This window comes from Syngnathoides biaculeatus, chromosome 12 (genome assembly GCF_019802595.1).
Source record: "Syngnathoides biaculeatus isolate LvHL_M chromosome 12, ASM1980259v1, whole genome shotgun sequence".
Taxonomy (NCBI): Eukaryota; Metazoa; Chordata; class Actinopteri; order Syngnathiformes; family Syngnathidae; genus Syngnathoides; species Syngnathoides biaculeatus.
The window spans coordinates 24,952,413-24,975,707 of record NC_084651.1 but is presented as its reverse complement, the minus strand read 5'-3'; the positions used below and the strand labels follow the sequence as shown (position 1 = coordinate 24,975,707).

The window sequence follows — 23,295 nt, the reverse complement described above, 5'->3', positions numbered from 1 at the left end:
TTTACTAAGGAGGAAAACATCAAACGCTAGTATCTACACGTCCTGCGAAACCTACGTATCATATACAATGAGGACAGTGAGTATTCATAAAAAGTTGGCAGAGTGGAAACATCAATTTATACTTGCTTATTGGCCTAGTATTCCTTAGCTTAGCTTGCTTACAATGCAGCCCCATGGGGGGCACAAACCAGTGCAATCTGTAGGCCGGTCCCAAGCCCGGATAAATGCAGAGGATTGCGTCAGGAAGGGCCTCCGGTGTAAAAACTGTGCCAAACAAATATGAGCGTTCATCTAAAGAATCCCATACCGGATCGGTCGTGGCCCGGCACTGCTAACCTGCATGGCGTCGGTGGAAATTCAGCTACTGTGGGTCGAAGACAAAGAAGAGGAGGAAACCGGATCCGTCGTCAGAAGAAAAAGAGGAAGGTACAGAGCTTACGACTGAATGTAGGGACTTTGACTGTTGGGACTATGACAGGAAAAGCTCAGGAGTTGGTTGACATGATGATTAGGAGAAAGGTTGATATTCTGTGCATCCAAGAGAGCAGGCGGAAAGGAAGTAAGGCTAGAAGTTTAGGAGCAGGGTTTAAATTATTCTATCACGGAGTAGATGGGAAGAGAAATGGAGTAGGGGTTATTTTAAAGGAAGAGCTGGCTAAGAATGTCTTGGAGGTGAAAAGAGTATCAGATTGAGTGATAAGACTAAAATTTGAAATTGAGGGTGCTATGTATAATGTGGTTAGCGGCTATGCCCCACAGGTAGGATGTGACCTAGAGTTGAAAGAGAAATTCTGGAAGGAACTAGATGAAGTAGTTCTCAGCATCCCGGACAGCGTGACGTCAGCCCAAAGTGTGAATAGTTTGAAGCTTAAAAACTTCTCTTTTTGCATGTTTTTTAGAGTAGTTCAATTTTTAAACATTTCTTGAACTGTACAGTGTTTTAATTATACTTTTATCATACCTATTTTTCATTTTATTTTTTTCCTCAGTTTTTAAATGCTTTTAATTTTGAAAGCATATTGAGTTACCTTGGGTATGAAATAGACAATATCAATAAATTTGCTTCGCTTTGCTTTGCTTGAATGTTGAATCAAAACAAAAAAAAAAAAAAAAAAGAATTTCAATGCAACGCTTGCTATCATGATCTGTGCCCTGCAGTTCCCTTTTGGAGTTTTGTGCCTCAGTTTATTCTCTCTCTCTCTCTCTCTCTCTCTTCTCTCTCTCTCTCTCTCTCTCTCTCTCTCTCTCTCTCCTCTCTCTCTCTCTCCTCTCTCTCTCTCTCTTTCCCTCTCTCTCTCTCTCTCTCTTTCTTTCTTTCTCTCGCTCTCTCTCTCCCCCTCCAGCAATTATCATCTTCTTGCCCGGGCACTTGTTCCCAAGCAGCATTCATCAGCGCCTGTATTCAAGGCTGTCTGATCCAGGTGTCTGCTGCCAGAGTTTTCACATTTGTTTGTGTGTTCCTCCAGTCTCTCTCTCTTCCCTGCTAGATCCAACCATGCCGTCAAGCTCTATCACTTGTTCACGCTTCTGCCTCTTACCTGTTTCTTGTTGCCACCGATCTCCACGCATTGTCACCTCATAAAAAAAACATCCCATCTACTTCCTCCACCTCAGTCTTGGGTCCAATTCAATTCTGCTGATTACCAATTTTGACAGAATACTCTAGCCACTATGGACCTAGAGACACTAGAGGTGCTGAGGGAAGTCCTCATCCACCATGGTGAGCCACATCGGCAGACAGAATGAAGCTCTCTGCTGAATCACGTACTCATTAAGCGCTCTCACACAAGTCTCTCCTGTCCTCCCAGATGCATTCCGGCAACCCTTCTGTTGCCTGCAGCCCGTACCCAAACCCTCCTCCCATACAGAGAACCTCATGTTTCCCCTCCTGGACCTTATCTGGGACTTCGGTTTCTGTGGTCAATTCCTATTAAACTGGTGACTAGTATTTGATCTGCAACCACTGAGTTCTGAAGTTGCAGCAGGTTTCCATTCCCATTCCTGGACAGACTCAGCCGGCTCCTGTTCCTCCTCCTCAGCAGCTCTGGCACACCACCTTCAGGAATCGCCTCTGTGTGGCGTTGAAGACATCAAAGAACTCCCGGCAACAACGAGAGGACGCGGGTTCATTCGCTCGGCTAACAATAGAGCTACCCACTACTTCTCCCGTTGCTCAACAACAACAACAACAGCAGCTCCAGCAAATTCCCGTTCCTGATCCTTGGCACCTGCTCCTCTGTCATGATCTGTGTTGTTTTGTTTTGATTAGATTCAGTTTGTCTCATCTTTTATATATTTTTTTCTAGTTTTCTAGTCATGTTTACATCGTGAGTGTAAGTTCAGTTATTGTGTCCACCTGTTTTCGTCAGCATATTACCATGTGTCAAAATAGCAACACCCTCCTACCACTCCTGTCACTTCCAGGTGTTCCTCATTGTCCTGTATGTTTGTCATGATGCACACAGTACATAAGAAGACCTCATTTCTGGGGTCAGATTTGGGAGTGGATAATATACACTTGAGCATATTACATACAATAAATTATGATAGATCAAATTCAGAAAAAAATAATGTGTCCTGTAACTTTCCTTGCATTTAGTACCCTGGTTTCATTCAGTATTTGTTGGTTTGTTGTCGATGTTGATTTGTTGTCTGTTATCAGTCACTACGTTTCTTTGGTCCTGTCATGTTTCTTATTGCCTACAACCCGAGAACTTGACATTGGGCACACATTGCAGGCAAAATTCACTGAGGTAAGGCTTGCCCTGTTCTGGTGCAGTGCTGTTTTGTCCTTCCCTAGCCACTCGAACAGTATGGTAGAGCAAAAGATCAAAAACAAAAACAGACTGTTGATTGAGCATTCCATTAATGTTGCCTTGTCAAATATAATGCCAGACTTGGCAGTCTTATCAGGAACAAAAATCATCTCCAGTGTTCCTATTAATTTGGAAAAACTCAAGTCACGGTTCAGTGTTGTTCTCGATTAATGAACAGTTACATTACTATAATGTGTCCATCCATCCATTTTCCGAGTCGCTTATTGTCACAAGGATCGATTGGAGGAGAGCTACACCGTATCCCAGCTATTATTGGGCTGGAGGAAGGGTACATCCTGAACTGGCAGCCAGTCAATCACACGGCATGAGAAAAAAATCAGTCGTACTTACAATCACGCCCAAAGGCAATTTAGAGTCAACAATTAATGCACATTTTTGGGATTTGGGAGGAAACTGGAGCACCTGTAGAAAACCCACACAGGTATGGGGGAGAACATGGAAAGCCCACAAAAGTGGGTCCAGGATTTGAACTAATTAATTTGAACTAACCCTAACTGTGGGGATAACACTCCAACCAGTCACGCCACCGTGCCTGACCTGTAAATACATAATAATTGGAAAATAAAAAAAGGGAAAAAAATTCTCTCTCATCACTACCGTTTTTGTTTTTCTATTTACATTTCTTTATTTTTTGGAATATGTAAGGTTTAAACTGCAACATGTTTTCATTAAACTGAGACGTTGAAATCTGGTTCATGGCTCGTCTCTGAGTAATGATGTTTGGTCCTAAAGCCTGACTACTTGAGAACCACTGTTTTAAAGTATTTATATGAATATCTTTTCAATTGTAGATAATCACTAATGTATATAGTACATGAAAATACTGAATGAAAGGTTAGAAAATCACGATGCACACAGTACATTAGAAGCCCTCATTTCTGGGGTCAACTTTGGGAGGGCATAATATACATGTTAGCATATTACAGACAATAAATTATGTTACATCAAATTCAGAAAAAAAGGTCTTGGCATCGAGTGAAGGGAACACATTTTAAGAAACTTATCGTTAGTGTTTATCGTTCCTTATTTTAATGAGTGAGTGATTCTGATTTAGACACCAAAGGCTCTTTATTGTGATATTGACTCTGAAGCGTGTGCAATAACTACAATAATAAAAAATTTTTGAACTCTTCATTTTTATTTCTACATTGTCTCCAGCTTGTTTTGACTACAACTGGTGTTGTTGCTTTAGTGTGTAAATGAGCTGCTAAGTCACTGCCGTCATTAGTGTTACTCAGTGTTAGAGTGAATGGGTGATTGTAGTTGAAAGTAGTTCATTGCAATGTATTTCTTTAAATCCAATATTCCCCTCCATTAGCCACCACCTTATTGCAGTGGACGGGTTTGTATAACCCAATGATCCTAGGAGCTATGTTTTTTGGGCATTTACACCCCTGCCAGGGTCACCTATGGCAAACTTCTCTTAGTGGAGAAGTTCGCAGCTGAGTGTGAAGTGGCTGGGATGAGAATCAGCACCTCTAAATCTGAGACCAGGGTCCTCAGTTATAAAAGGGTGGGAGGGTGGTTGGGGATGAAATCCTTACCCAAGTGAAGAAGTTCAAAAATCTTGGGGTCTTGTTCACAAGTGAAAGAAGAATGGAAGTGGATATTGACAGGCGAATCGGTGCAGCATCTGTAGAAACGCAGACTTTGTATCGGTCTGATGTGGGGAAGAAGGAGCTAAGCCAAAAGATGAAGATCTCTCCCAGGAGATCTACATTCCAACTATTGTCAGGAACTATATATATATATATATATATATATATATATATATATATATATATATATATATATAATATTTTTATCTGAGGAACTTTACCTCTTTACCCTATTTTACTTTATTTTATTTTATTTTATTAGTTCAAGCATGGGTGGTACGGTGGCCTCACAGTTCTGAGGACCACGGTTCAATCCTGGTCCTGCCTGTGTGGAGTTTGGATGTTTTCCCCATGCCTGCGTGGGTTTTCTTCGGGCACTCTGAAAATGGATGGGTGGATGGTTCAAGTACCTTGTGGAGAAGCACTTGCTATCTCATTATATGCACAGTCATATGAAGACAATAAAGGTTTTTGATTTGATTTGATTTGATTTGTAATGAGTTTCCTAAGCAGGGTGTCCAGTGTGAGGATCTGAGTGCTCCCCTTTGCTGAAAAGGCTCCTTGTGATTAATGTGCATGCGTTACTAACAGGGGAACTCTGGGTACGTAGCAGACGCTTGCTAGGAAATCTCCCGGTCTCATAGTTCCCCTTCTTCTACATAGAGGGAGCTAACATAGGTTATAACCTAACCTTAACCCTAACCTAACCTTAAAACAAAAGTTGATTAAAAAAAAAAAAGACATACACATATATGTGCGTTCGTTGTGTTCGTCTTTCCGAGACGTCCATAGTGAACATGAATACTTGGCGACAAGTTGTCGGATGGCACATGTTGAAGCATGGATGCGGATGTTTCTGAATGGCTGGAAGTTTACAAAATATATGTGCATGCGCATTAATATACGCGCATTACTCACAAAGAGACTTCAGCACCGGGAGCGCTCAGACCGTCACACTGGGCTCTCCCTTAGTAATAGATGGAAAGCTCGGTGATCCGGGAGGGGCTCAGAGTAAATCTGCTGCTCCTCCGCATTGAGAGGAGCCAGATGAGGTGGCTCGAGCATCTGTTTTGGATGCCTCCTGGATGCCTCCCTGTGGACGCGTTCCAGGCATGGACCAACAGGAGGAGACCCCGGGAACACCTCAGGACACGGTGGAGAGACTATGTCTCTTGGCTTGCTTGGAAAAGCCTCGGGAAGAGCTGGAGGAAGTGGCTCTGTAGAGGGAAGTCTGGGCTTCCCTGATAAAGCTACGTCCTCGGTAACTAGACCTCAGGTAAATGGATGGAGGTAAATGCTATATAATCCTTACTTTATCTTTTGAATTTGAAACATTACAATTTCACTTTAATGGGAGACAAATTAGCACATCTGCTGTTAGTACATCTGTTGTTAGCACATCTGTTCTCCATGGGTTTATAAGGGTTTTCTCCAGGTACTTCTCTTTCCTACCATAGCCGCAAAACATGGGTAGCAGGTTAATTGAATAATCTTATTTGTGATTGCCTTCCGGTGTGAGTGTGAGTGTGAATGATTACTTATGTGCCCTGCAATTGTCTGGCAACCAGTTCAGTGTGTGCCCTGCCTCTTGCCTCCAGATATCTGGGATAGGCTGCAGCATACCTGTGACCCTCGCCAGGATAAGTCAAATAGGAAATGGATGAGAGGAAGAAAGTCGTATAATCAATATGTTTTGATGACAACAGTGTAATTCAAATGAATGATTTTCTAGACATGTGTGCCTCAGTAGTGATATATTAAATCATCTAAGAGAAAAAATATTGACTCAAAGTATTCAAGTAAAAAAAAAACATTATCACAAATTTTAAACTTTGAACCATTGCCAAATTATAAAGGCTAAATATTACAAGACCACATCAGAAAGCATGAGATTTTGAAGCTCTTTTTATTTTTTAGCTCAGAAAAGCTTTGTTTAAATGGACATTTCCTCAAGGCAAACCAAATGTTATATTCACTGGGATAAAGAGATGGACAGACAGCACAAAAAAATATTAAACCTCCAGCCACAGCTGTGACTCATACAGACCATAAAAATAGCGCTATAGAAAAATAAGTTCACCCTTTTCCTCTCTCACCCCTGCAGTCACAGTGTGAGGTGGAGATGAATGCTCAATCAGAGAGTTGAAGCTTCTTGACCTCAAAGGATACAGGAGAAACCATTTTGACAAAGGGGGCTATTTTAGGGACAATCCCTATCACGTGCCCGAGCATCACTGTTTCACATTTTTAGGAGCGTGCAATGTCAAAGTAATGATGCAAAAACGCATTTGTTTTCTTCTCACGTGTTCATGTGAAAGCTGCCATAACAAATAGAAAGTCAAATCTGTCAGTTCACTGTCAACAAGTGTTCTGTTTTGATGGAAGTTGGTGGAACAACAATTGCATAAATCCAAATCCTGAAAAAAAAAAAACAATCAATCCTACCTTTTTTTCATTTTTTTTCACCTCAGTTTGTATTTGTCATATTTTGTGATAACAGTGTATGTATGTTCATGTTGAATGACATCAAACTGAACACTGAGTCACTCTGAAACACAACTGTGAAAGAAAAAATAAAGTGAAATAGAAAAAGACGAAGTTCTTCAGCAACAGGATAGAAACTGATTAAAAGGAGACAGGGAGAAAGAGACTAAGTAAAAGGAGCAATTTGTAAAGGCTCTTTTTGTGCAGGAAGGCAAGAATAATCCCTGTTTTGGTAATTAGTGTTTTGTTAGACAAAGCTTAATTAAATCTACACAGTGTTCCTAAACATTACTCATTTAATTCAGCGAAACTGGACTCCTAAAATGTATCTGTTTCTTGAAACTGAAGAATGAAGTATGCGTGAGTGTCCACTACATGTGTGGTGTGTTTACAATTACAATAAGATCAAGAGAAAGCTTGGCAGGAGATCATTCTTGTTCAGCCCAAGGATCCCACATGGAAAACACTCACACTCTCTCTGCCAGGGGAAAAACATAATGGTGCACAAATAGAGAAAGAAATACACAACTCGGAGGTGAGGAAAAAAAACATGATGGGGATGCATGCATTCAGCATTAGGGTTGTGGTTAGGCTTAATTATTGACGAGAAACGTGTATTCACTGTTCATAACTATAGTTTGCTTTTTCCTGTACAAATACTGATTTGGGACTGTAAAGTGGGAATGTTTTCCCCCTTTTTGAAAAAAAAAGTGCCTCACCAAACCACATGGGATCACTGTGTTCTTCTACTGGTCAGTGGTGGACGCAAATATGTAAACGCAAATATGTAAATACAGTATGGTCTGTACTGTTGTGTGCATACAAGGGATTGAAACACGACTACAACTCAACAAAAAATGAAACATTGAGCTCTAAATTATTAAATTTAATGATTATCTAGGTCAACCAAAAGGTTAGAGTTGACCAGCAAAAAAGCAGGATGCACTCAAACTGGACATCTTGAAATTATACACGTTCACATCATGAAAAGAAGCTCCTCCATCAAACATTTAAACTAAATCAAGCAGGAAACTAACTGAGCATACAGTGGGAAGAAAAACTACAATATGTGAACCATTAGAAATATCTTAAATTTCTATATGAATTGGTCATAAAATGTAGTCTGATCTTCACCTAAATCACTGGAATACAGAATAAAAAGTCTGTTTAAACTACTCCCTCACAAACATTTATATGTTTTCATATTTTGTACATCATAAACATTCAAAGGACAGTGACCAGCCTTTGGCAGCAATAATTTGACACGACAGCTCAGAATCGAAGCAGGAAATCCAAAGCTGAGAAGCACAGGAAAGGTAACATTTTGATACCCAGAACTATTTCTGCCAGCCTTACCTGGTTCGGTGCAGTTTTTGTCCAGGTCTGAGAACATCGTAGATTGGTTGTCATGGAAATCTTGTAGAAGGTGACGGCCCTCCCACCTCAGCTCTTCGAGCATTGTAGTGGTTGAAAGATGAGATGCTAAGTCAAAATGGGATACAAAGAGAAGGCATGAGTGTTGAGAATTGCAGACACCAAAAGACTCGAGTTTTGAAATATATGCTGCCTCAACGCTTAGTGTCTATGGAATTGAAAACAAAAGATGATGGCTAAAAAAAGCATATTGTTCCTGTGCAAATAAAGCAAAAGCAAATCTAAGCAAATGTATTTATTTTGCACATTTCATACACAAGGTAACTCCATGTGTTTTACATGATTAAAATGATTTGAAAACAAAGAGAAAAAACATTTACAATGGGAAATGGGTAAAAACAATGAAAATGAAAATAAAAACAACAAAAATATTTATATATATTTATAAAAGAGAAAAATAAAAGTACAATTGAAAAGAACATATGCTGCAAGAAATATCATTAAAATTAGTAATTTTAAATACTCTCAAAGACAAGAGAATAAAGAAGACTTTTTAACCAGGATTTAAAAACATTCACACCTGGGGCTGACGTCACCTCTGTTGGCAACTTATTCCATTTCCGTGCAGCATAATAACTTAATGCTGCTTCACCATGTTTGCCTTGGACTCTGCGCTCCACTATCTGACCTGAGTCAGTCGATCTCAGAGCTCTACTGCGTTTGTATTCTATAAGCATTTCTTTCATGTACTCAGGGCCTTTAGTGATTTATAGACCAGCATCAGAACTTTAAAATCTATTCTAAAGCTGACTGGAAGCCAGTGTAAGGACTTTAGAAGTGGAGTTATATGCTTTGACCCATTTGTTTGGAACAGAACCCAAGCTGGAGCATTCTGAATGATCTGCAGCTGTTTAATGCCCTTTATGGGTAGTCTAGTCAAAAGACCATTGCAGTGGTCAGGTTTACTTGAGATAAAAGCATGGGTAAGCTTTCCTGGTCTGCTTGACAAATACAAGCCTTCACTCTAGTTCTGTTCTTCAGATGGTAAAAGGCAGTTTTTGTGATTGATTTGATAGACTGTTGAAAGTTAGGTCGGAATCAATCAGAACACCAACGTTTCTGACTTGGTCTTGGTTTTTAAAAATAGTGAGTCCAGGTATTTACTAACGGCAATTCTTTTCTTTATTGCCAAAAACAATTGCCTCAGTTTTGTTGTGGTTTAGTTGAAAGAAAATGTTAGCTCAACCAGTTATATATCCGCTTTAGACAGTGGCACAACACCTCAAATTGAACGATAGTCATCTGGAGACACTGGTAAATATGACTGCATCATCATGTCAATACAGCATTTTCAAACAGCTTTTTGTGGAATAAATCAATATTTTAAGTGTGCTTCCCATATCTCCTTTACGTAGATAAAAGGAACTGGAAAACAAAAATAACAACAATATGGAAAATATACAAAATCCTATCACTATGTCACAGATGTTGTAAAATTAATTTCATGGCTGAACAAAAGTGACTTAGTCTGAAAATAAAGACCATTTATTATGTCTTATACACATACATTCTAATAAACATGCATTCTAATGAGCATAAGACTTTTTTCTCATGCTCATTAGTTTTTGTTCCAGTGTTAATTGGCATTCCATGACTAGTCCTAACCCTCCCTTTCTCCACACAACAAAGGGAGATGACATATGGATGTTGTGTCAGCACAGTCTTGCAGGAGTGCTAACATGGATGTTTGAAAAGCTCTGTGAGGCCAATCATTCCAGTTCATTCATGTAGGTCACTGTATTCACAAGCACCCCTTTTCCAATCCACCTCCTCTCTCACCATGAAACACGCCCCAGCAAAGGCACAGAGCATCCATAAATAGCACCACTCTACACTATATTTATCAGAACAGAAACATGATGGATTTTGCTAACACGTTCAAGAACAGAATGTTTCACCGCAAAATGCTTTAGAGGAAAACTACAGCCATATCACAGTGGTAATGGAGGATCCTACTCAGAGCTATTTTTCTTCAACTAAAATTACAACCACCATGGTGCTGGGAAGCAGAAATCTCACTTTATACAGTTTATTCCTTGGTCTTACAATTACATTTACAATTACAATTCAGATTCTTAGTGTTCTGCTGTATACATCCAACTCCAATGGGTGAGCATGACAAAATTGGAAAAATAAGTTGAGTAAACAAAAAAAAAAACATTAATTTATTGTAGATAGCATTTGTGGCACATCCTATAGGCCAGGTTTAAAAAAAAAAATTGGTGAGGCTACGGCATAGCCGCAACCCGAGTCATGATAACATAATGATAATAATAGAAAAAGACTGAATGAAGACTGGGATTCGGAGAACACTAATGACCCTTTATAACACAGGTGTCAACCTAAAGACCTAGGGGCCAGATCCAATCCACCACATGATTTTTTAAAATTTACAAACGAAGATGTTTCTGTGAATGATGGATGGGACGATTGCGCAGCTGTAGAGCGTCGCCCTCACTATTCTGAGGACCTGGGTTCAAATCTTGGCCCTGCCTGTGTGGAGTTTGCATGTTCTCCCCGTGCCTGCGTGCGTTTTTTTTTTTTTTCTGGGCACTCCACGTTCCTCCTACATTCCAAAAACATGCATTCATTGGAGACTCTAAATTGCCATTAGGTGTGATTTTGACTGCGACTGTTGTTTGTCTCTATGTGCCCTGCCAGTTAAGGGGTTACCCCGCTTCCTGCCCGATGACAGATGGGATGGGCTCAAGCATTCCTGCGACCCTCATGAGGATAAGCGGCTCAGATAATGGATGGATGGACTGTGGATGATTGATCAATTGACTGCTAGAGGTCCTGAGCAAAACCACTTCCCTGGAGGAGCAGCGCTTCTTTTCAGTAAATGGAATCATGTTTTTTAAACTAAAATTGTTCTGCATCATAGCATGTGATTATGTTGCCCAGTCAACATTCATTGCATTCTCCATTTGTGATCCCTTCAAAGTTCCCCCCACCCCTTAATGGGTTTATTTTGAATTTTCTTCTTGCTCAGATGGAGAGTTGTGAAATGATGGCCTTTGCTGTTGTTGTGATTAAGGGCTAACTTGACTTGATCAATGTGTTTGTTTCTGCATTGATATTCATGTGGAATTTGTTCTCTTTTGTGTTTTCTTCGTTAAAAATGAAAATCCCATTAATATAAAGCTTGCTAACAGAAATGTAAAATTTGAGGAATTTTCTGCATATCACTTAGTTTTGTGGGTTATCGCAGTCAGGTAGTATAAGACTGGCAAGTTGCATTTATCGTTATCTGAGAAAAATCACAAGTCACAAATATCCAGTGGTTCTTGTAGTGTTTACAGTTATACGAAGAGAACCTGAGGTTGAAATCTGTCAAACTGCATTAGTGCTGGGCTGTCTTAAATTGTGAACACACATAATCTCCTCTTAATATATGTTCTTTATCTCAGAGCCATTGTCCTTATGGCTACAATATGACATGTTCAATCTCAAAACACATTATATTTTCACAACAACTGTGCATCGTTAAGATCACCAACACAACATCCCTTCAAATAGACAAAAACACATTTGGCTTCATTTGGTTCTCATTCATAACATGGATTGCACATGTGTGGATTAAAGTAGTTGAGAAAAATAGACTATTGGCTCTTCCTTGATACATTTAATATCACAGTATGTAATACAAGACAACTGGAGGAACTAAAACAGCTGAAAAGCATGAAGTATCATCCACAGCAACTGCAGCCATGATAAATTACTCTGTCATTGATTTAAAGGCGTCTGAACATAGACGCAAGATGCAATAAAATTGCAAAAAATAAATCTCCATGGTAAATATTGTCTTTTCTCTCAATCCAGGCTTTTTTTGTGGATATAAATTACCAATGAGGCAAAATAAAGGACCTTACAAGAGAAGGCCTCAATCTGTCCACTGACTTTGTTGTCAAGATTTATTAATAATACAAATGTAGAATAATGTGAATACAAGGGAAACTGAACTAACACACAAATTGGATTAATGAGTGTAATTTGATGGATTTTATGTTGCTGAAAATGCATACAATAGAATCAAGATATGCTGTACCTACAAGACTTGCCCACCTTCTAGATCGAGGCAGTACATTTATGCCAGGTGAGTGTCTGTAGAAAAAAAAATGCTTCTGGGAAAGTATTAATATCAAGGCATTTGGTAAACATATTCTCACAGCATTATCTTTCACCAACACTGTGTCCTATATTAGCCAGAGTCTCATGGCTATACATCCAAGTCGACCCCATAACGTCAAATAACATGGCTCCCCATTGCACCACATCTTCCTTAATTAGCTACTTCATCTTCATTAATGTTCTATGACAGATGTGTTCATGTATGTAAGAATGTGTGTTGGTGCATGTATTCACAACATGCTTTTGATTCCTTGCATATATTCCAAAGTTTTCGTTTGGCTAGGATGACAAATGCATTTATTATTCAAGTTTGACCATGAGCTATCAATTTACACCTTAAGAGTATCGATGGTATCTTGAAACCTTATGTATCTATATCAAACTAGATACATTTTTGCCACAAGAGACAATAACAATCAGGCCATGTTGGTGTGGAGCAAACATATATCGGCACTATCCAAGTTGCAACATGTGATGATTAGGGTTGGTATCGTTGGAATTTGGTTCTGATTCCAGTTCCTTTTTCAATTCCGGTTCCAAATTATTCTCAATTCCAATTCTCTTAGGGGGCTGTTTCAAAAAAGTTTGCAAACTAAAATGAACATGACTCAGGATTCTTGAAAGAAACAGTATCACTATCAAACCTATTAACTAGAAGGCAGTCTGTGTGTAACTATTGCAATTGACTTAATATTCATCAATGGTTCTGCAAAGCGCCCATTGGTTAAGATCATTGCCTGTTACCACGAGGACCTAGATTCAAGACGCCAACTGGACCATACACCAACATCCCTCAGACTCACCATTGTGGTAAGTAAGTTTCTTACGGCTTGTCCCTTTAGGGGTCGCCACAGCGTGTCATCCCAGATGAACGCACATATATGTTTGGCACAATTTTTAAAACCGGATGCACTTCCTGACACAACCCTTCTCAGGGAGTGGAGGCCCCAGAGGGATACGAACCCACAACCCCTGGTTTAAGAAACCAGTGCTCCAACCACTGAACTACGGGGCCTCAGACTCACCATCATGGTGTACTTGATCAAAACCCTGAAATCCCGAACTAGTCCCTGCACTTCAGATGCCCTCTGCCTCAGTATGTTCTATTAACAACTGTGTGTGTTTACTGTGATGGGTAAAATGCAAAGCTAAAATATTGTGTGCTTGCATGCTCTTCTCTTTTTCTTCATCCTATCAAATGATTAGTATGTGCACATTTGACCTTCCTGTTTTAAGATTTTTACATTTCATTTTCAAGGGTACACACTAGAACTCAACATTTTGTAACTTTCACATGGCTCCAAATTTTTAATTGATAATGTATTAAATTATTTTGTTATGGATGGACCTAAATGCTATTAAATAGTGATTCCTTTCCCAATTTCCTCAATGAGGTACAAGGTTAGCGTTTACCATACTGTGAGACAAAATTTATGTGAATTTTGTCCCAATTCATTGTGATGTAAAGTTATGGTGATATTTTAGCTCAAAATCATTTTTTTTCTATCCGTTACATTGAGTGCTGAAATAAAGGCTAAAAAAATCACTGCAAAAATGCAACTGACTGTTTTCCTTGTTAGCTGTCACAATGTTGGTATAGACAAATTTTGCTGCACTCACCCAGATTTTACTTCACTTAAGCTTCGCGTTCGGTGTAGGCCAAGGCTCAGAACAGGTCAGACGCACCATGAAAGCCTCCTATGCACAATGTAATCTTATTCCAAGTGTAAATGCATTACAGTTAGATGTGCATGTTCACATTTTGATTTTTTCATCATATACAAATGGTGATATGCATCTTAACATATTAAAAAACAAATGTAAAATAAATCAAGAATAGAAAATCAATCTAATAATCAGTGAATAGGCGCAGGAAAAATAAACAATAAGGGTTCACCTAATTTGGACAAAGCGGCAGCTGTGATGGGGATTCATTGCTCTTCTTTGTCTCTCGTTAATCTCATGAGTGTACGAAAATGAACGCAAATAATTGATTAGGTTAGCCATGAAATCAGCAGCCCAAGTACCTCTAATGATAAAAACAAAACATACTAGATGAGACTGAAATTAAATTGTTTTCCAGTGATCAACTGACACCAAATAATAATTTAACATTGAAAACATTTAGACAGCATGTACACTACAAGATATCATGTCAGGTCACAGCTTGTGGCTATTAAAGTGTATGTAATGTGGTGAAGTGCCACACTGAACAGTTTAGTGTTACGTTTCACACTCTGTTGAGGTAAAGTCAAGGTCAACTGAGTTTTCACTGCTTCTACACATACTTTTTCAGTGCACTATTAGGATTAGCATGATAGTTTGTTTTATGTTTGTTTTAAACTTTTATAGTTTATCCCCATATCCATTCTGATTGTAATTTTCTTTCATCCATCCATCCATCCATCCATCCATCCATCCATCCATATTCTACCTCTTCTCTGGGTCAGGTCATGGGGCAGTAGCTTTAGCAGGGATTTTCAGACTTCCCTTTCCCCAGATACTTCATCCAGCTCTTCTGGAGGGATCCCAAGATGTTCCCAGGCCAGCTGAGAGATATAGTCTCTCCAGCATGTCCTGGATTGTCCCCAGGGTCTCTTTCCGGTGGGACGTGCCCAGAACATCTAACCAGGGAGGCGTCCGGGAGGCATCCAAATCAGATGTCCCAGTCACCTCATTTGGCTCCTCTCAATGCAGAGGAGCAGTGGCTCAACACTGAGCCGCTCCCGGATGAAAAACTTCTCACCCATCTCTAGGGGAGAGTACGGACACCTTGCGGAGGAAACTCATTTTGGCACTTTGTATTTGGGATCTTGTTCTTTCCTTCATGACCCACAGCTTGTGACCATAGGTGAGGGTAGGGATGAAGATCGACTGGTAAATTAAGAACTTCGCCTTTCAACTTAGCTCACTCTTTACCAGAAAGGAGCGATACAAAGTCCACATCACTGCAGACGCTGTATCGATCCAACTGTCAATCTCCCGCTCCATTCATCCCTCATTCAGTAACAACACTCCATGATACTTGAACTCCTCCACTTGGGGCAGGATCTCATCTCCGACCCAGAGAGGGCACAACTCCTTTTTCCGACTGAGGACCATGGTCTCAGATTTGGAGGTGCTGATTCTTATCCCAGCCACTTCAGTGAGTGGTGGAGATCACGGCTTGATGAAGCCGACAGAACCTAAAAATTCTGTCCATAAAATAATTCCGTCTATAAAAGTTATAAACAAAATCAGTGACAAAGGGCAGCCTTGGCGGAGTCCAACTCGCACCAGAAACAAGTCGGACTTACTGCCGGTAATGCGGACCAAACTCTGACACTGTTCGTACGGGGACCGAACAGAACATATCAAGGGTTTTGGTACCCCATAATCCCGACAAACCCCCACAGGACTCGCTGAAGGACACGGTCAAAGGACTTTTCCAAGTCCACAAAACACGTGAAGACTGGTTGGACAAACTCCCATACAGCCTCGAGCATACAGTCCAGGGTGTAGAGCTGATTCACTGTTACACGGCCACATACAAAACCACATTTTTCCTCCTGAATCTGAGATTGGACTTCCAGGTGGACCCTCCTCTCCAGCACCCCTGGATAGACCTCAACAGGGAGGCTGAGGAGTGTACTTGGAACACACCCTCCAGTCCCCTTCCTTAAAGAGGGGGACCACCACACCAGTCTGTCAATCCAGAGGCACTACCCCCGATATCCACGCGTTGTTGCAAAGGCATGTCAACCAGGATAGCCCCACAACATCCAGAGGAATTCCGGGCATATCTCATCATCCCCCAGGGCCCTGCCATCAAGAATCTTTTTAATCAACTCGGTGAACTCAACCGAGATAGAAGAGCCTGCTTCCTAGAAACCAAACTCTGCTTTCTCATGGGAAATCGTGTCGTGGAATTGAGGAGTTCTTTGAAATATTCTCCCCTCCATCTCACAACGTCCCGAGTTGAGGTCAGCAGTTGGCCATCGTCACAATGCACAGTGTTGTGGTGTAATGCTTCCCCTTCCTGAGATGTTGGACTGTGGACCAGAATTTAGCCATCTTGAAGTCGTTCTCCATGGCCTCACCAAACCTCTGATGCCTGGGTTTTTACCTCTGCGACCACCAAAGCTGCATTCTGCTTAGCCAGCCAGCACCTAGCAGCTGCCTCGTGAGACTCCTTCTTCAACTTGATGGCATCCCTCACTGTTGGTGTCCACCAATGTGTTCGTGGATTGCTGCCACGACAGGAACCGACCACCTTGTGACCACAGCTCTGGTTGGCCACCTTAGCAATGGAGGTGCGGAACATCATCCACTCGGTCTCAATGTCCCCCGCCTCAGCCGGAACATGAGCAAAGTTCTTTCGGAGGTGGGAGTGAAAATAACTTCTGACAGGGGAATCTGCCAGCTGTTCCCACCAGACCCTCAATAGCAATACCAATATGTTTGGGCTTGCTATGTCAGAACAGCATCTCCCCCCACCATCGGAGCTAACTCAATACCAGATGGTGATCAATTGACAGCTTTGCCCCTGTCTTCACCCGAGAGTCCAAGACATGCGGCCGCAAGTCCAATGACACGCCTCCAGGCCTGGCACCAGAGCGGGGCTCCGGTGATCCGCGTCCAGGCAAGGGAAACCTGAACCCATTAGTTTAACTCATCATAGGGTTTTTCTTTCAATGGATTAAAACCTGTACTTTTGATGTTGATGAGGACTTGCTCCATTGAAATAGCAATATTCCTTCCATCCACCCTTTTCCTGAGCTGTTTATCCTCACGAGGGTCGCAGGAGTGCTGGACCCAATCCCAGCTGTCGTCTAGCAGGAGGCAGGGTACACCCTGAACTGGTTGCCAGCCAATCGCAGGGTACATGGAGGCAGACAACAGTCACACTCACAATCACACCTCGGGGAAATTTCGAGAATCCAATTAATGCATGTCTTTGGGATGTGGGAGGAAACCAGAGTGCCCGGAGAAAAACCATGCAGGCACAGGGAGAACATGCAAACTCCACACAGACGGGGGATGTATTTGAACCCCGGTCCTCAGAACTGTGAGGCCAACGCTATTTGTTAAAAAAAAAAAAAAATGAAAACAACCTGGAGATTAGAATATTTTCCCAAATCATGCAGTCCTAGTCTTGATTGATGACAAGGTAGTTTTGACTGGGCCCATATTGTTACAAGCCTGACGGTTTCCCAGTGACGACGACTGGCTAAGTGTGGCTAAAGGTATAGCCACATAAAGAACATGTGAGGCTGTGACGAAGTACACATAAGTGTGGCTAGGAGATTTTTATAAGGTTTAACTAAATTGTTTAATAAGTTTCATGACTTAGTGCCAACCCTGCATATCATATCAAATCATATCAATATTATAATATGTATGAATAAAATATATAATTGATTAAATTTTAGTCTAAAGAGGCCACCCATAATGAAATGAGTGTTTTAGCAAGTTAGACTTTAAACTATCATGTGATCGGCCCATAGTTATAGTGTGGCTACACACACAGGAAGCCCATCAACCAGTTTTCGTCACAAGGCTTTCTGCTTAATGGAGTGGTTTGTTTTTTGCAAAGTCCCCCTTTTGGAGATGAAATAATTTTCAGCCCCTCCCATACATACACACAGTTTTTCTACAAATACGCATCATCTTACCTTTCAATAATCACGGTAGTGGTCACTTTTACATTTGAAAAAGGACACTGGCATGTTTATCAAGCCACCAGGAGTAGACAAAAACCTGAACTTCTTGTTCCTACTAAAATTGAACATCTTTCATCATTTAATGTCATTTCAATGGTTGGTAGCCCACACCAGCTTGTGTACTTGTGTACTCAGCAGTAAAACTAGCTCCATCTGCTGTGTGTAACTTAATTTTGAAAACTGTTCATGGTAGCCCCACGTCCTCCCCAGTTTGAAAACCACTGTTTTATAGCAAGTTGTGCAGTGAAGAAAATAAGTATTTGAACACCCTGCTACATTGCAAGTTCTTCCACTTAGTAATTTTGAAGGAGTACATACGAAATGTCCCCATATACTCCAAAGCACCCATTTGTAAATGCAGAATTTAGATTAGAGTGTGAGGGAGGACAAAATTTGAGCATGAGCAATTTGAGCAAGAAGAATTGCATATGAGCAAGCTACAGAGATTTGCAGGCTTGTGATCAAAGCTGCTGGCATTCGCTTTGACAGCTGGAGGGCTGGATGGATGCAAATTCTAACTCAGAGAGCAAATACAGAACCAAGCATACTCTTGATTTTTCCTCTCTTGAATATTTTTCATCACTGCCCATTATTTTAAGCAACGCCATATACTCCAGATATATGATTATGGGTACATGTTAAAGCATTTCACCCAGTACATGAAAGATTAAATAGCAACAAACAGTTTACAATTTTTTGTTCTCCATCGTAGTATATAAACCTGCATTTAAAAAAAAAAAGCACACACGCACCTAATGCGGCAAGGTGTGATGTCACGCTATTGTCTTTCTTCGATGTTATAGAATCCCTGGTTTTTATACAAAGAGTAATACTGTTTTACTGTTCCCATTGCCCTCGAGCAGTAAAAAAAATTTTTGCTGAGAGTTATTGTGAAACAAATGTCAGTGTGTATACTTTGTGAACCTTTTGTGACCCTGGCTAGAAATAAATGCGCACATAGACAGCAACACAATATTTACATCTCTATATTTGACAGCAGGATCTGAGTCTCTGCCTTATATTCAAAGGTATTCGGCCTCAAATCTAAATTTGACTAAGTCTATCTAAATTTGACTAAGTCTGTGATGGGTTTGCATTTTTTTGCATTGTTTTGCCTATGGTTCTATGGATTTTCTCCAGATAGTACTTCCATTCTACTTCATCACATATTCCTAAACCATGGATCTCGAAAATTCTCAATTCCCCATAAGTGTAAATGGTTTTCCTATCTTTCTGTGTTCTTCCATCTATGTCAATGACAGATATTAACAGGCAGAAAATGCATAAAATGGCAAAAGGTACATCAAAATGGTTTGAGCAGAATTAAAGCGGTAAAAGTAATCAATAACAAATCGATTATCAAATAAATCGATCGATTTTGATTATTGGTTCATTCTTGGTGGCCATTGTTAGACTTACACTTGCCAAAAAACCTCATATTTCAGCCTCTCAAATATAAATATATTTTAATATATCATATAAATGTAATATAATAATATATTGCCATTACCCTCAATGAAAGTAGACCGATTCTGTTTGTTTTAAAATGACCTCACTTAGTCTGTGAACATTGGCACATATCCATTATCTGGTCTTACAAAAGATGTCTGCATAAAATGTCCATCTAAAATAGACTCAGTCGTAATTTTAGACTTGTTTTCTGATTAAATATTTGATTTTCAGCCAGACTTTGGCTTGCCCACATTTTGGACGAATCAACCTGTCACAGCCTGACTCGTCAAGCGGAGAAGGCACATACACAGGCACATTTGCTCAGTGAACTACTATATATTCTGCATATTAGGGTTGCATATTTTGAAAGTCTGGATGTTTATTTTAGACAAGAAAGCGTTTAAAGATAGTGAAATTTGCATCATTAAGAACCTCCCTCCCTTATATCAAAATACAGTCAGTCATTTGGAAATATGTTCCTCCACTTTGGAAAACAATGATCATCATTTTTCACTATTTTCCGATGTTGAAATGAAACTGGTTACCGAATAATAATTTATGGGAAACATAACATTGAATATAATATTTTGCAAAACCATTAATTTCTTGGAACCTTAGTATGACTAACCTGTAGTTGAATTGTAGTTGAATGTATAGCTGTCATGGTTGTATTTTTCTCCCTGCCTCGTGCGCACCTGTTGCTGGGAACAGCCTTCCATATTGTTAACTTTGATTATTCCTTGTATATATTGCCTCACGTTTCACTTCTCCCTTTGCCAGATCATTGTACCTTGCTGTTGCGTTCTCGCAGAACCTTGTTCCCATAAATGACCTCCTGTATCCTAAACCCTGCCTCGTGTTTGACCTTGCCTCTTTGCCTCATGATTTTGCTACTGTTAGCTTCTTGGACAGCCTACCTGTGCACTGACCTCGGACCAAATAAAACTCCTGCTCCCTTGTATCCAGAGTGCTGCACTTTAGGTCCAGCCCTGTGTTCTTCCCATGACAGAACAAACTGGCCACAACATGGACCCAGTGGACTTGGACTCCATGCACAAACCCCTCTAGGCTCAAGGACAACACATGGCACAGCAAGATGAACATCTTGCTGTCTTCTGCAATTATATTTCTCGAATTTCAGAAATATTATTGCAGAAGACAGCAGGAGGCTCTTAGATGGGGCAGCTAGCTTCACAGTTCTACGGCCTGCTTAACCAGTTCCCGAACATCTTGACAGCGAGGGTACCCCTCCAGCTCTACGTTCAACACCATCTTCCCTGAACTCCTCACATCTAAAATTCTCCAGCTCAGTGTCTCGCCTGCCATCTCCCGGTGGATTTACAACTTCCTGACGGGCAGGACACAGCAGGTGAGGCCGGGGGACACCACCTAATCCACATGCACTATCAGCAGTGGGGCACCCCAAGGTTGTGTCCTCTTCCCTCTGCTCATCTCACTCTACACGAACGACTGCACTTTGTGGCATCCAACTGTCAAACTCCTGAAGTTCACAGAATACGCCACGTTCATCGGCCTCATCGAAGACGGCGACAAGTCTCTGTATCGACAGGAAGTGGCAAGACTGGAGTTTTGGTGTGGTCAACACAACCTGACGTTGAACACTTTAGAGACTGTAGAGATGATTGTGGACTTCAGGAGGCAACCTTCACCACAGCTGCCCCTGACTTGTCCAACTGTTTGTGTCCACCGTCACTAATTTCACACTCTTATGAATTACAGTCACAGAGGACCTGAAGTGGGGGACGAACATCACCTCCATCCTCAGAAAAGCCCAACAAAGGATATATTTCTTGCGGCTTCTGAGGAAGCACGGCCTGTCACAAGAGCTTCTGAGACAGTTCTACACAGCGGTCATCGAATAGGTACTGTGTACCTCCATCACAGTCTGGTTTGGGGCTGGCACAAAAAAGGACAAACTCACACAGCAACGGACAATCAAAACTTTTGAATGGATTGTCGGCACCACGCTACCCACTATTGAGGACTTGCACACAACACGAACTAGGTCCAGAGGAGGCAGAATCCTTTCTGACCCTCCACATCCTGGCCACCAGCTCTTCCAGCTCCTTCCATCGGGAAAGTGCTACAGATCAATGAAAGTCAAAAGTAGCAAGTATTCGAACAGTTTTTTTTCCCTCTGGTAATTAAGTCATTAAATTCTTGATCTGTGAACCTACTATTTTTCTGCCTTGTGCCATGTTAGGACACTCACTCACATCCTACTGGTCAAATCAGTATTGGAATTCTTAAATCTCTCTCCCCCTTTCTCTCTCTCTGTCTCTCTCTCTCTCTCTCTCTCTCTCTCTCTCTCTCTCTCCTCTCTCTCTCTCTCTCTCTCTCTCTCTCTTCTCTCTCTCTCTCTCTCTATATATATATATATATATATATACACTTGTTTATTTATTTATTTCTATATTTTGTAGACCACATGATTTGTCTCTTTAAACTGCTCCCTTTGCACAATTGACACCGTTAACACACTTATCTATATAGATTTTACATCTTGCATGTCTTATAAAGAATAGTTCCTATAAACAGAAATGTTTCTTGTTATTTGTTCTTGTTGCTATGTTGTTCCTTGTTCTTTGTTCTTATTGTCGTACCAGGGCAGCACCGACTGCCAGAGAAAAATTCCTTGTTTGTTTTACACACTTGGTCATTACAGCTGATTGTGATTCTGAAGAAGGATGTCTCCAGTGCGCACCCAAGGCAACCGCTGGACTTCCATTCCCCTACGAATCAGCCACCATGTTGGTACCCACCACACATGCGGCTATCTGCTCACTGCTGTCACCCGGAGCTGTTCTCAAGCAGTCTGGAAATATCAAGCCAATCATCATGCAGCACAAGCTCCACTTTGAGGTGCAGGCAGCCACCTTTCCCACACAAAGGGCGAAGATCACATTTGTTGTTCCCATTTGACGGCATGCGCGGAGGGGTGAGCTATGGGGAATGGAGCCGTGACGTGGAGACATGTCAGTTTGTGGTCGTCATTCATGAGGACTATGGACCAGGTGTTTCAATATGACGCTCCAGAGCGTGAGCCTGTGAGCTCCTTGATTACGCTGCAGCTAGGCAAACAAAGGGTATCTGTTTACGAAGTTGAATTCTGCATTCAAGCAACTGAGAGTCTGAGGAAAAACAGGGCACTACTAGATAAATTTTCTCAGGGGTTATCTCCCACTGTCAAAGATCAGCTGGTCCCACTTGATCTACCCACTAACCTGGATTCACTCATTGAGCTCGCACTTAAAATCGACAAGAGGCTTATGGGTCGCGAGCAGGACAAAGACCGGCAAAGGAAAACATCACCACGGGACGGGGACACTGGCTACTTAATGATCTCGATGTGAAGGCCAAAAAAATTAGAATTTCACTGTCCATCTGTATCTTTTCTGGGATTCGTGTTCGCTGAGGGAGAGGTCTTAATGTATCTATGCAAAGTCGAGGCCTTGTCTAATTCGCCCAATCCCATGACAAACAAAGAGGACCACTGTTTTTTAAGGTTTGCAAATATTTAGCCTCGGAATTGTAGATCAATCTAGTCGCCCATCACATTATCAATTCCTAAAAAGTAATGCTTCAAAAAGGTTGGTGTGTACATAACTCTCTCTCATGTGATATTGCTTAATTGTT

General features: G+C 41.0%; 1 protein-coding gene across 3 annotated transcripts in view; it reads right to left on the bottom strand.

The window, feature by feature from the left end:
* The window catches only part of slc24a3 (solute carrier family 24 member 3), a 119,206-nt gene that overhangs the window by 79,539 nt on the left and 16,372 nt on the right, over positions 1–23,295 (bottom strand). For 2 of the 3 annotated variants that reach the window (XM_061837687.1, XM_061837688.1), the window contains exon 2: positions 8,276–8,401. In XM_061837687.1, the coding sequence (XP_061693671.1) occupies positions 8,276–8,401 (126 nt within the window). Of the gene's footprint in view, positions 1–8,275; positions 8,402–14,104; positions 14,161–23,295 lie in introns of those variants that run through there. The other variant, XM_061837689.1, reaches the window with a different exon arrangement.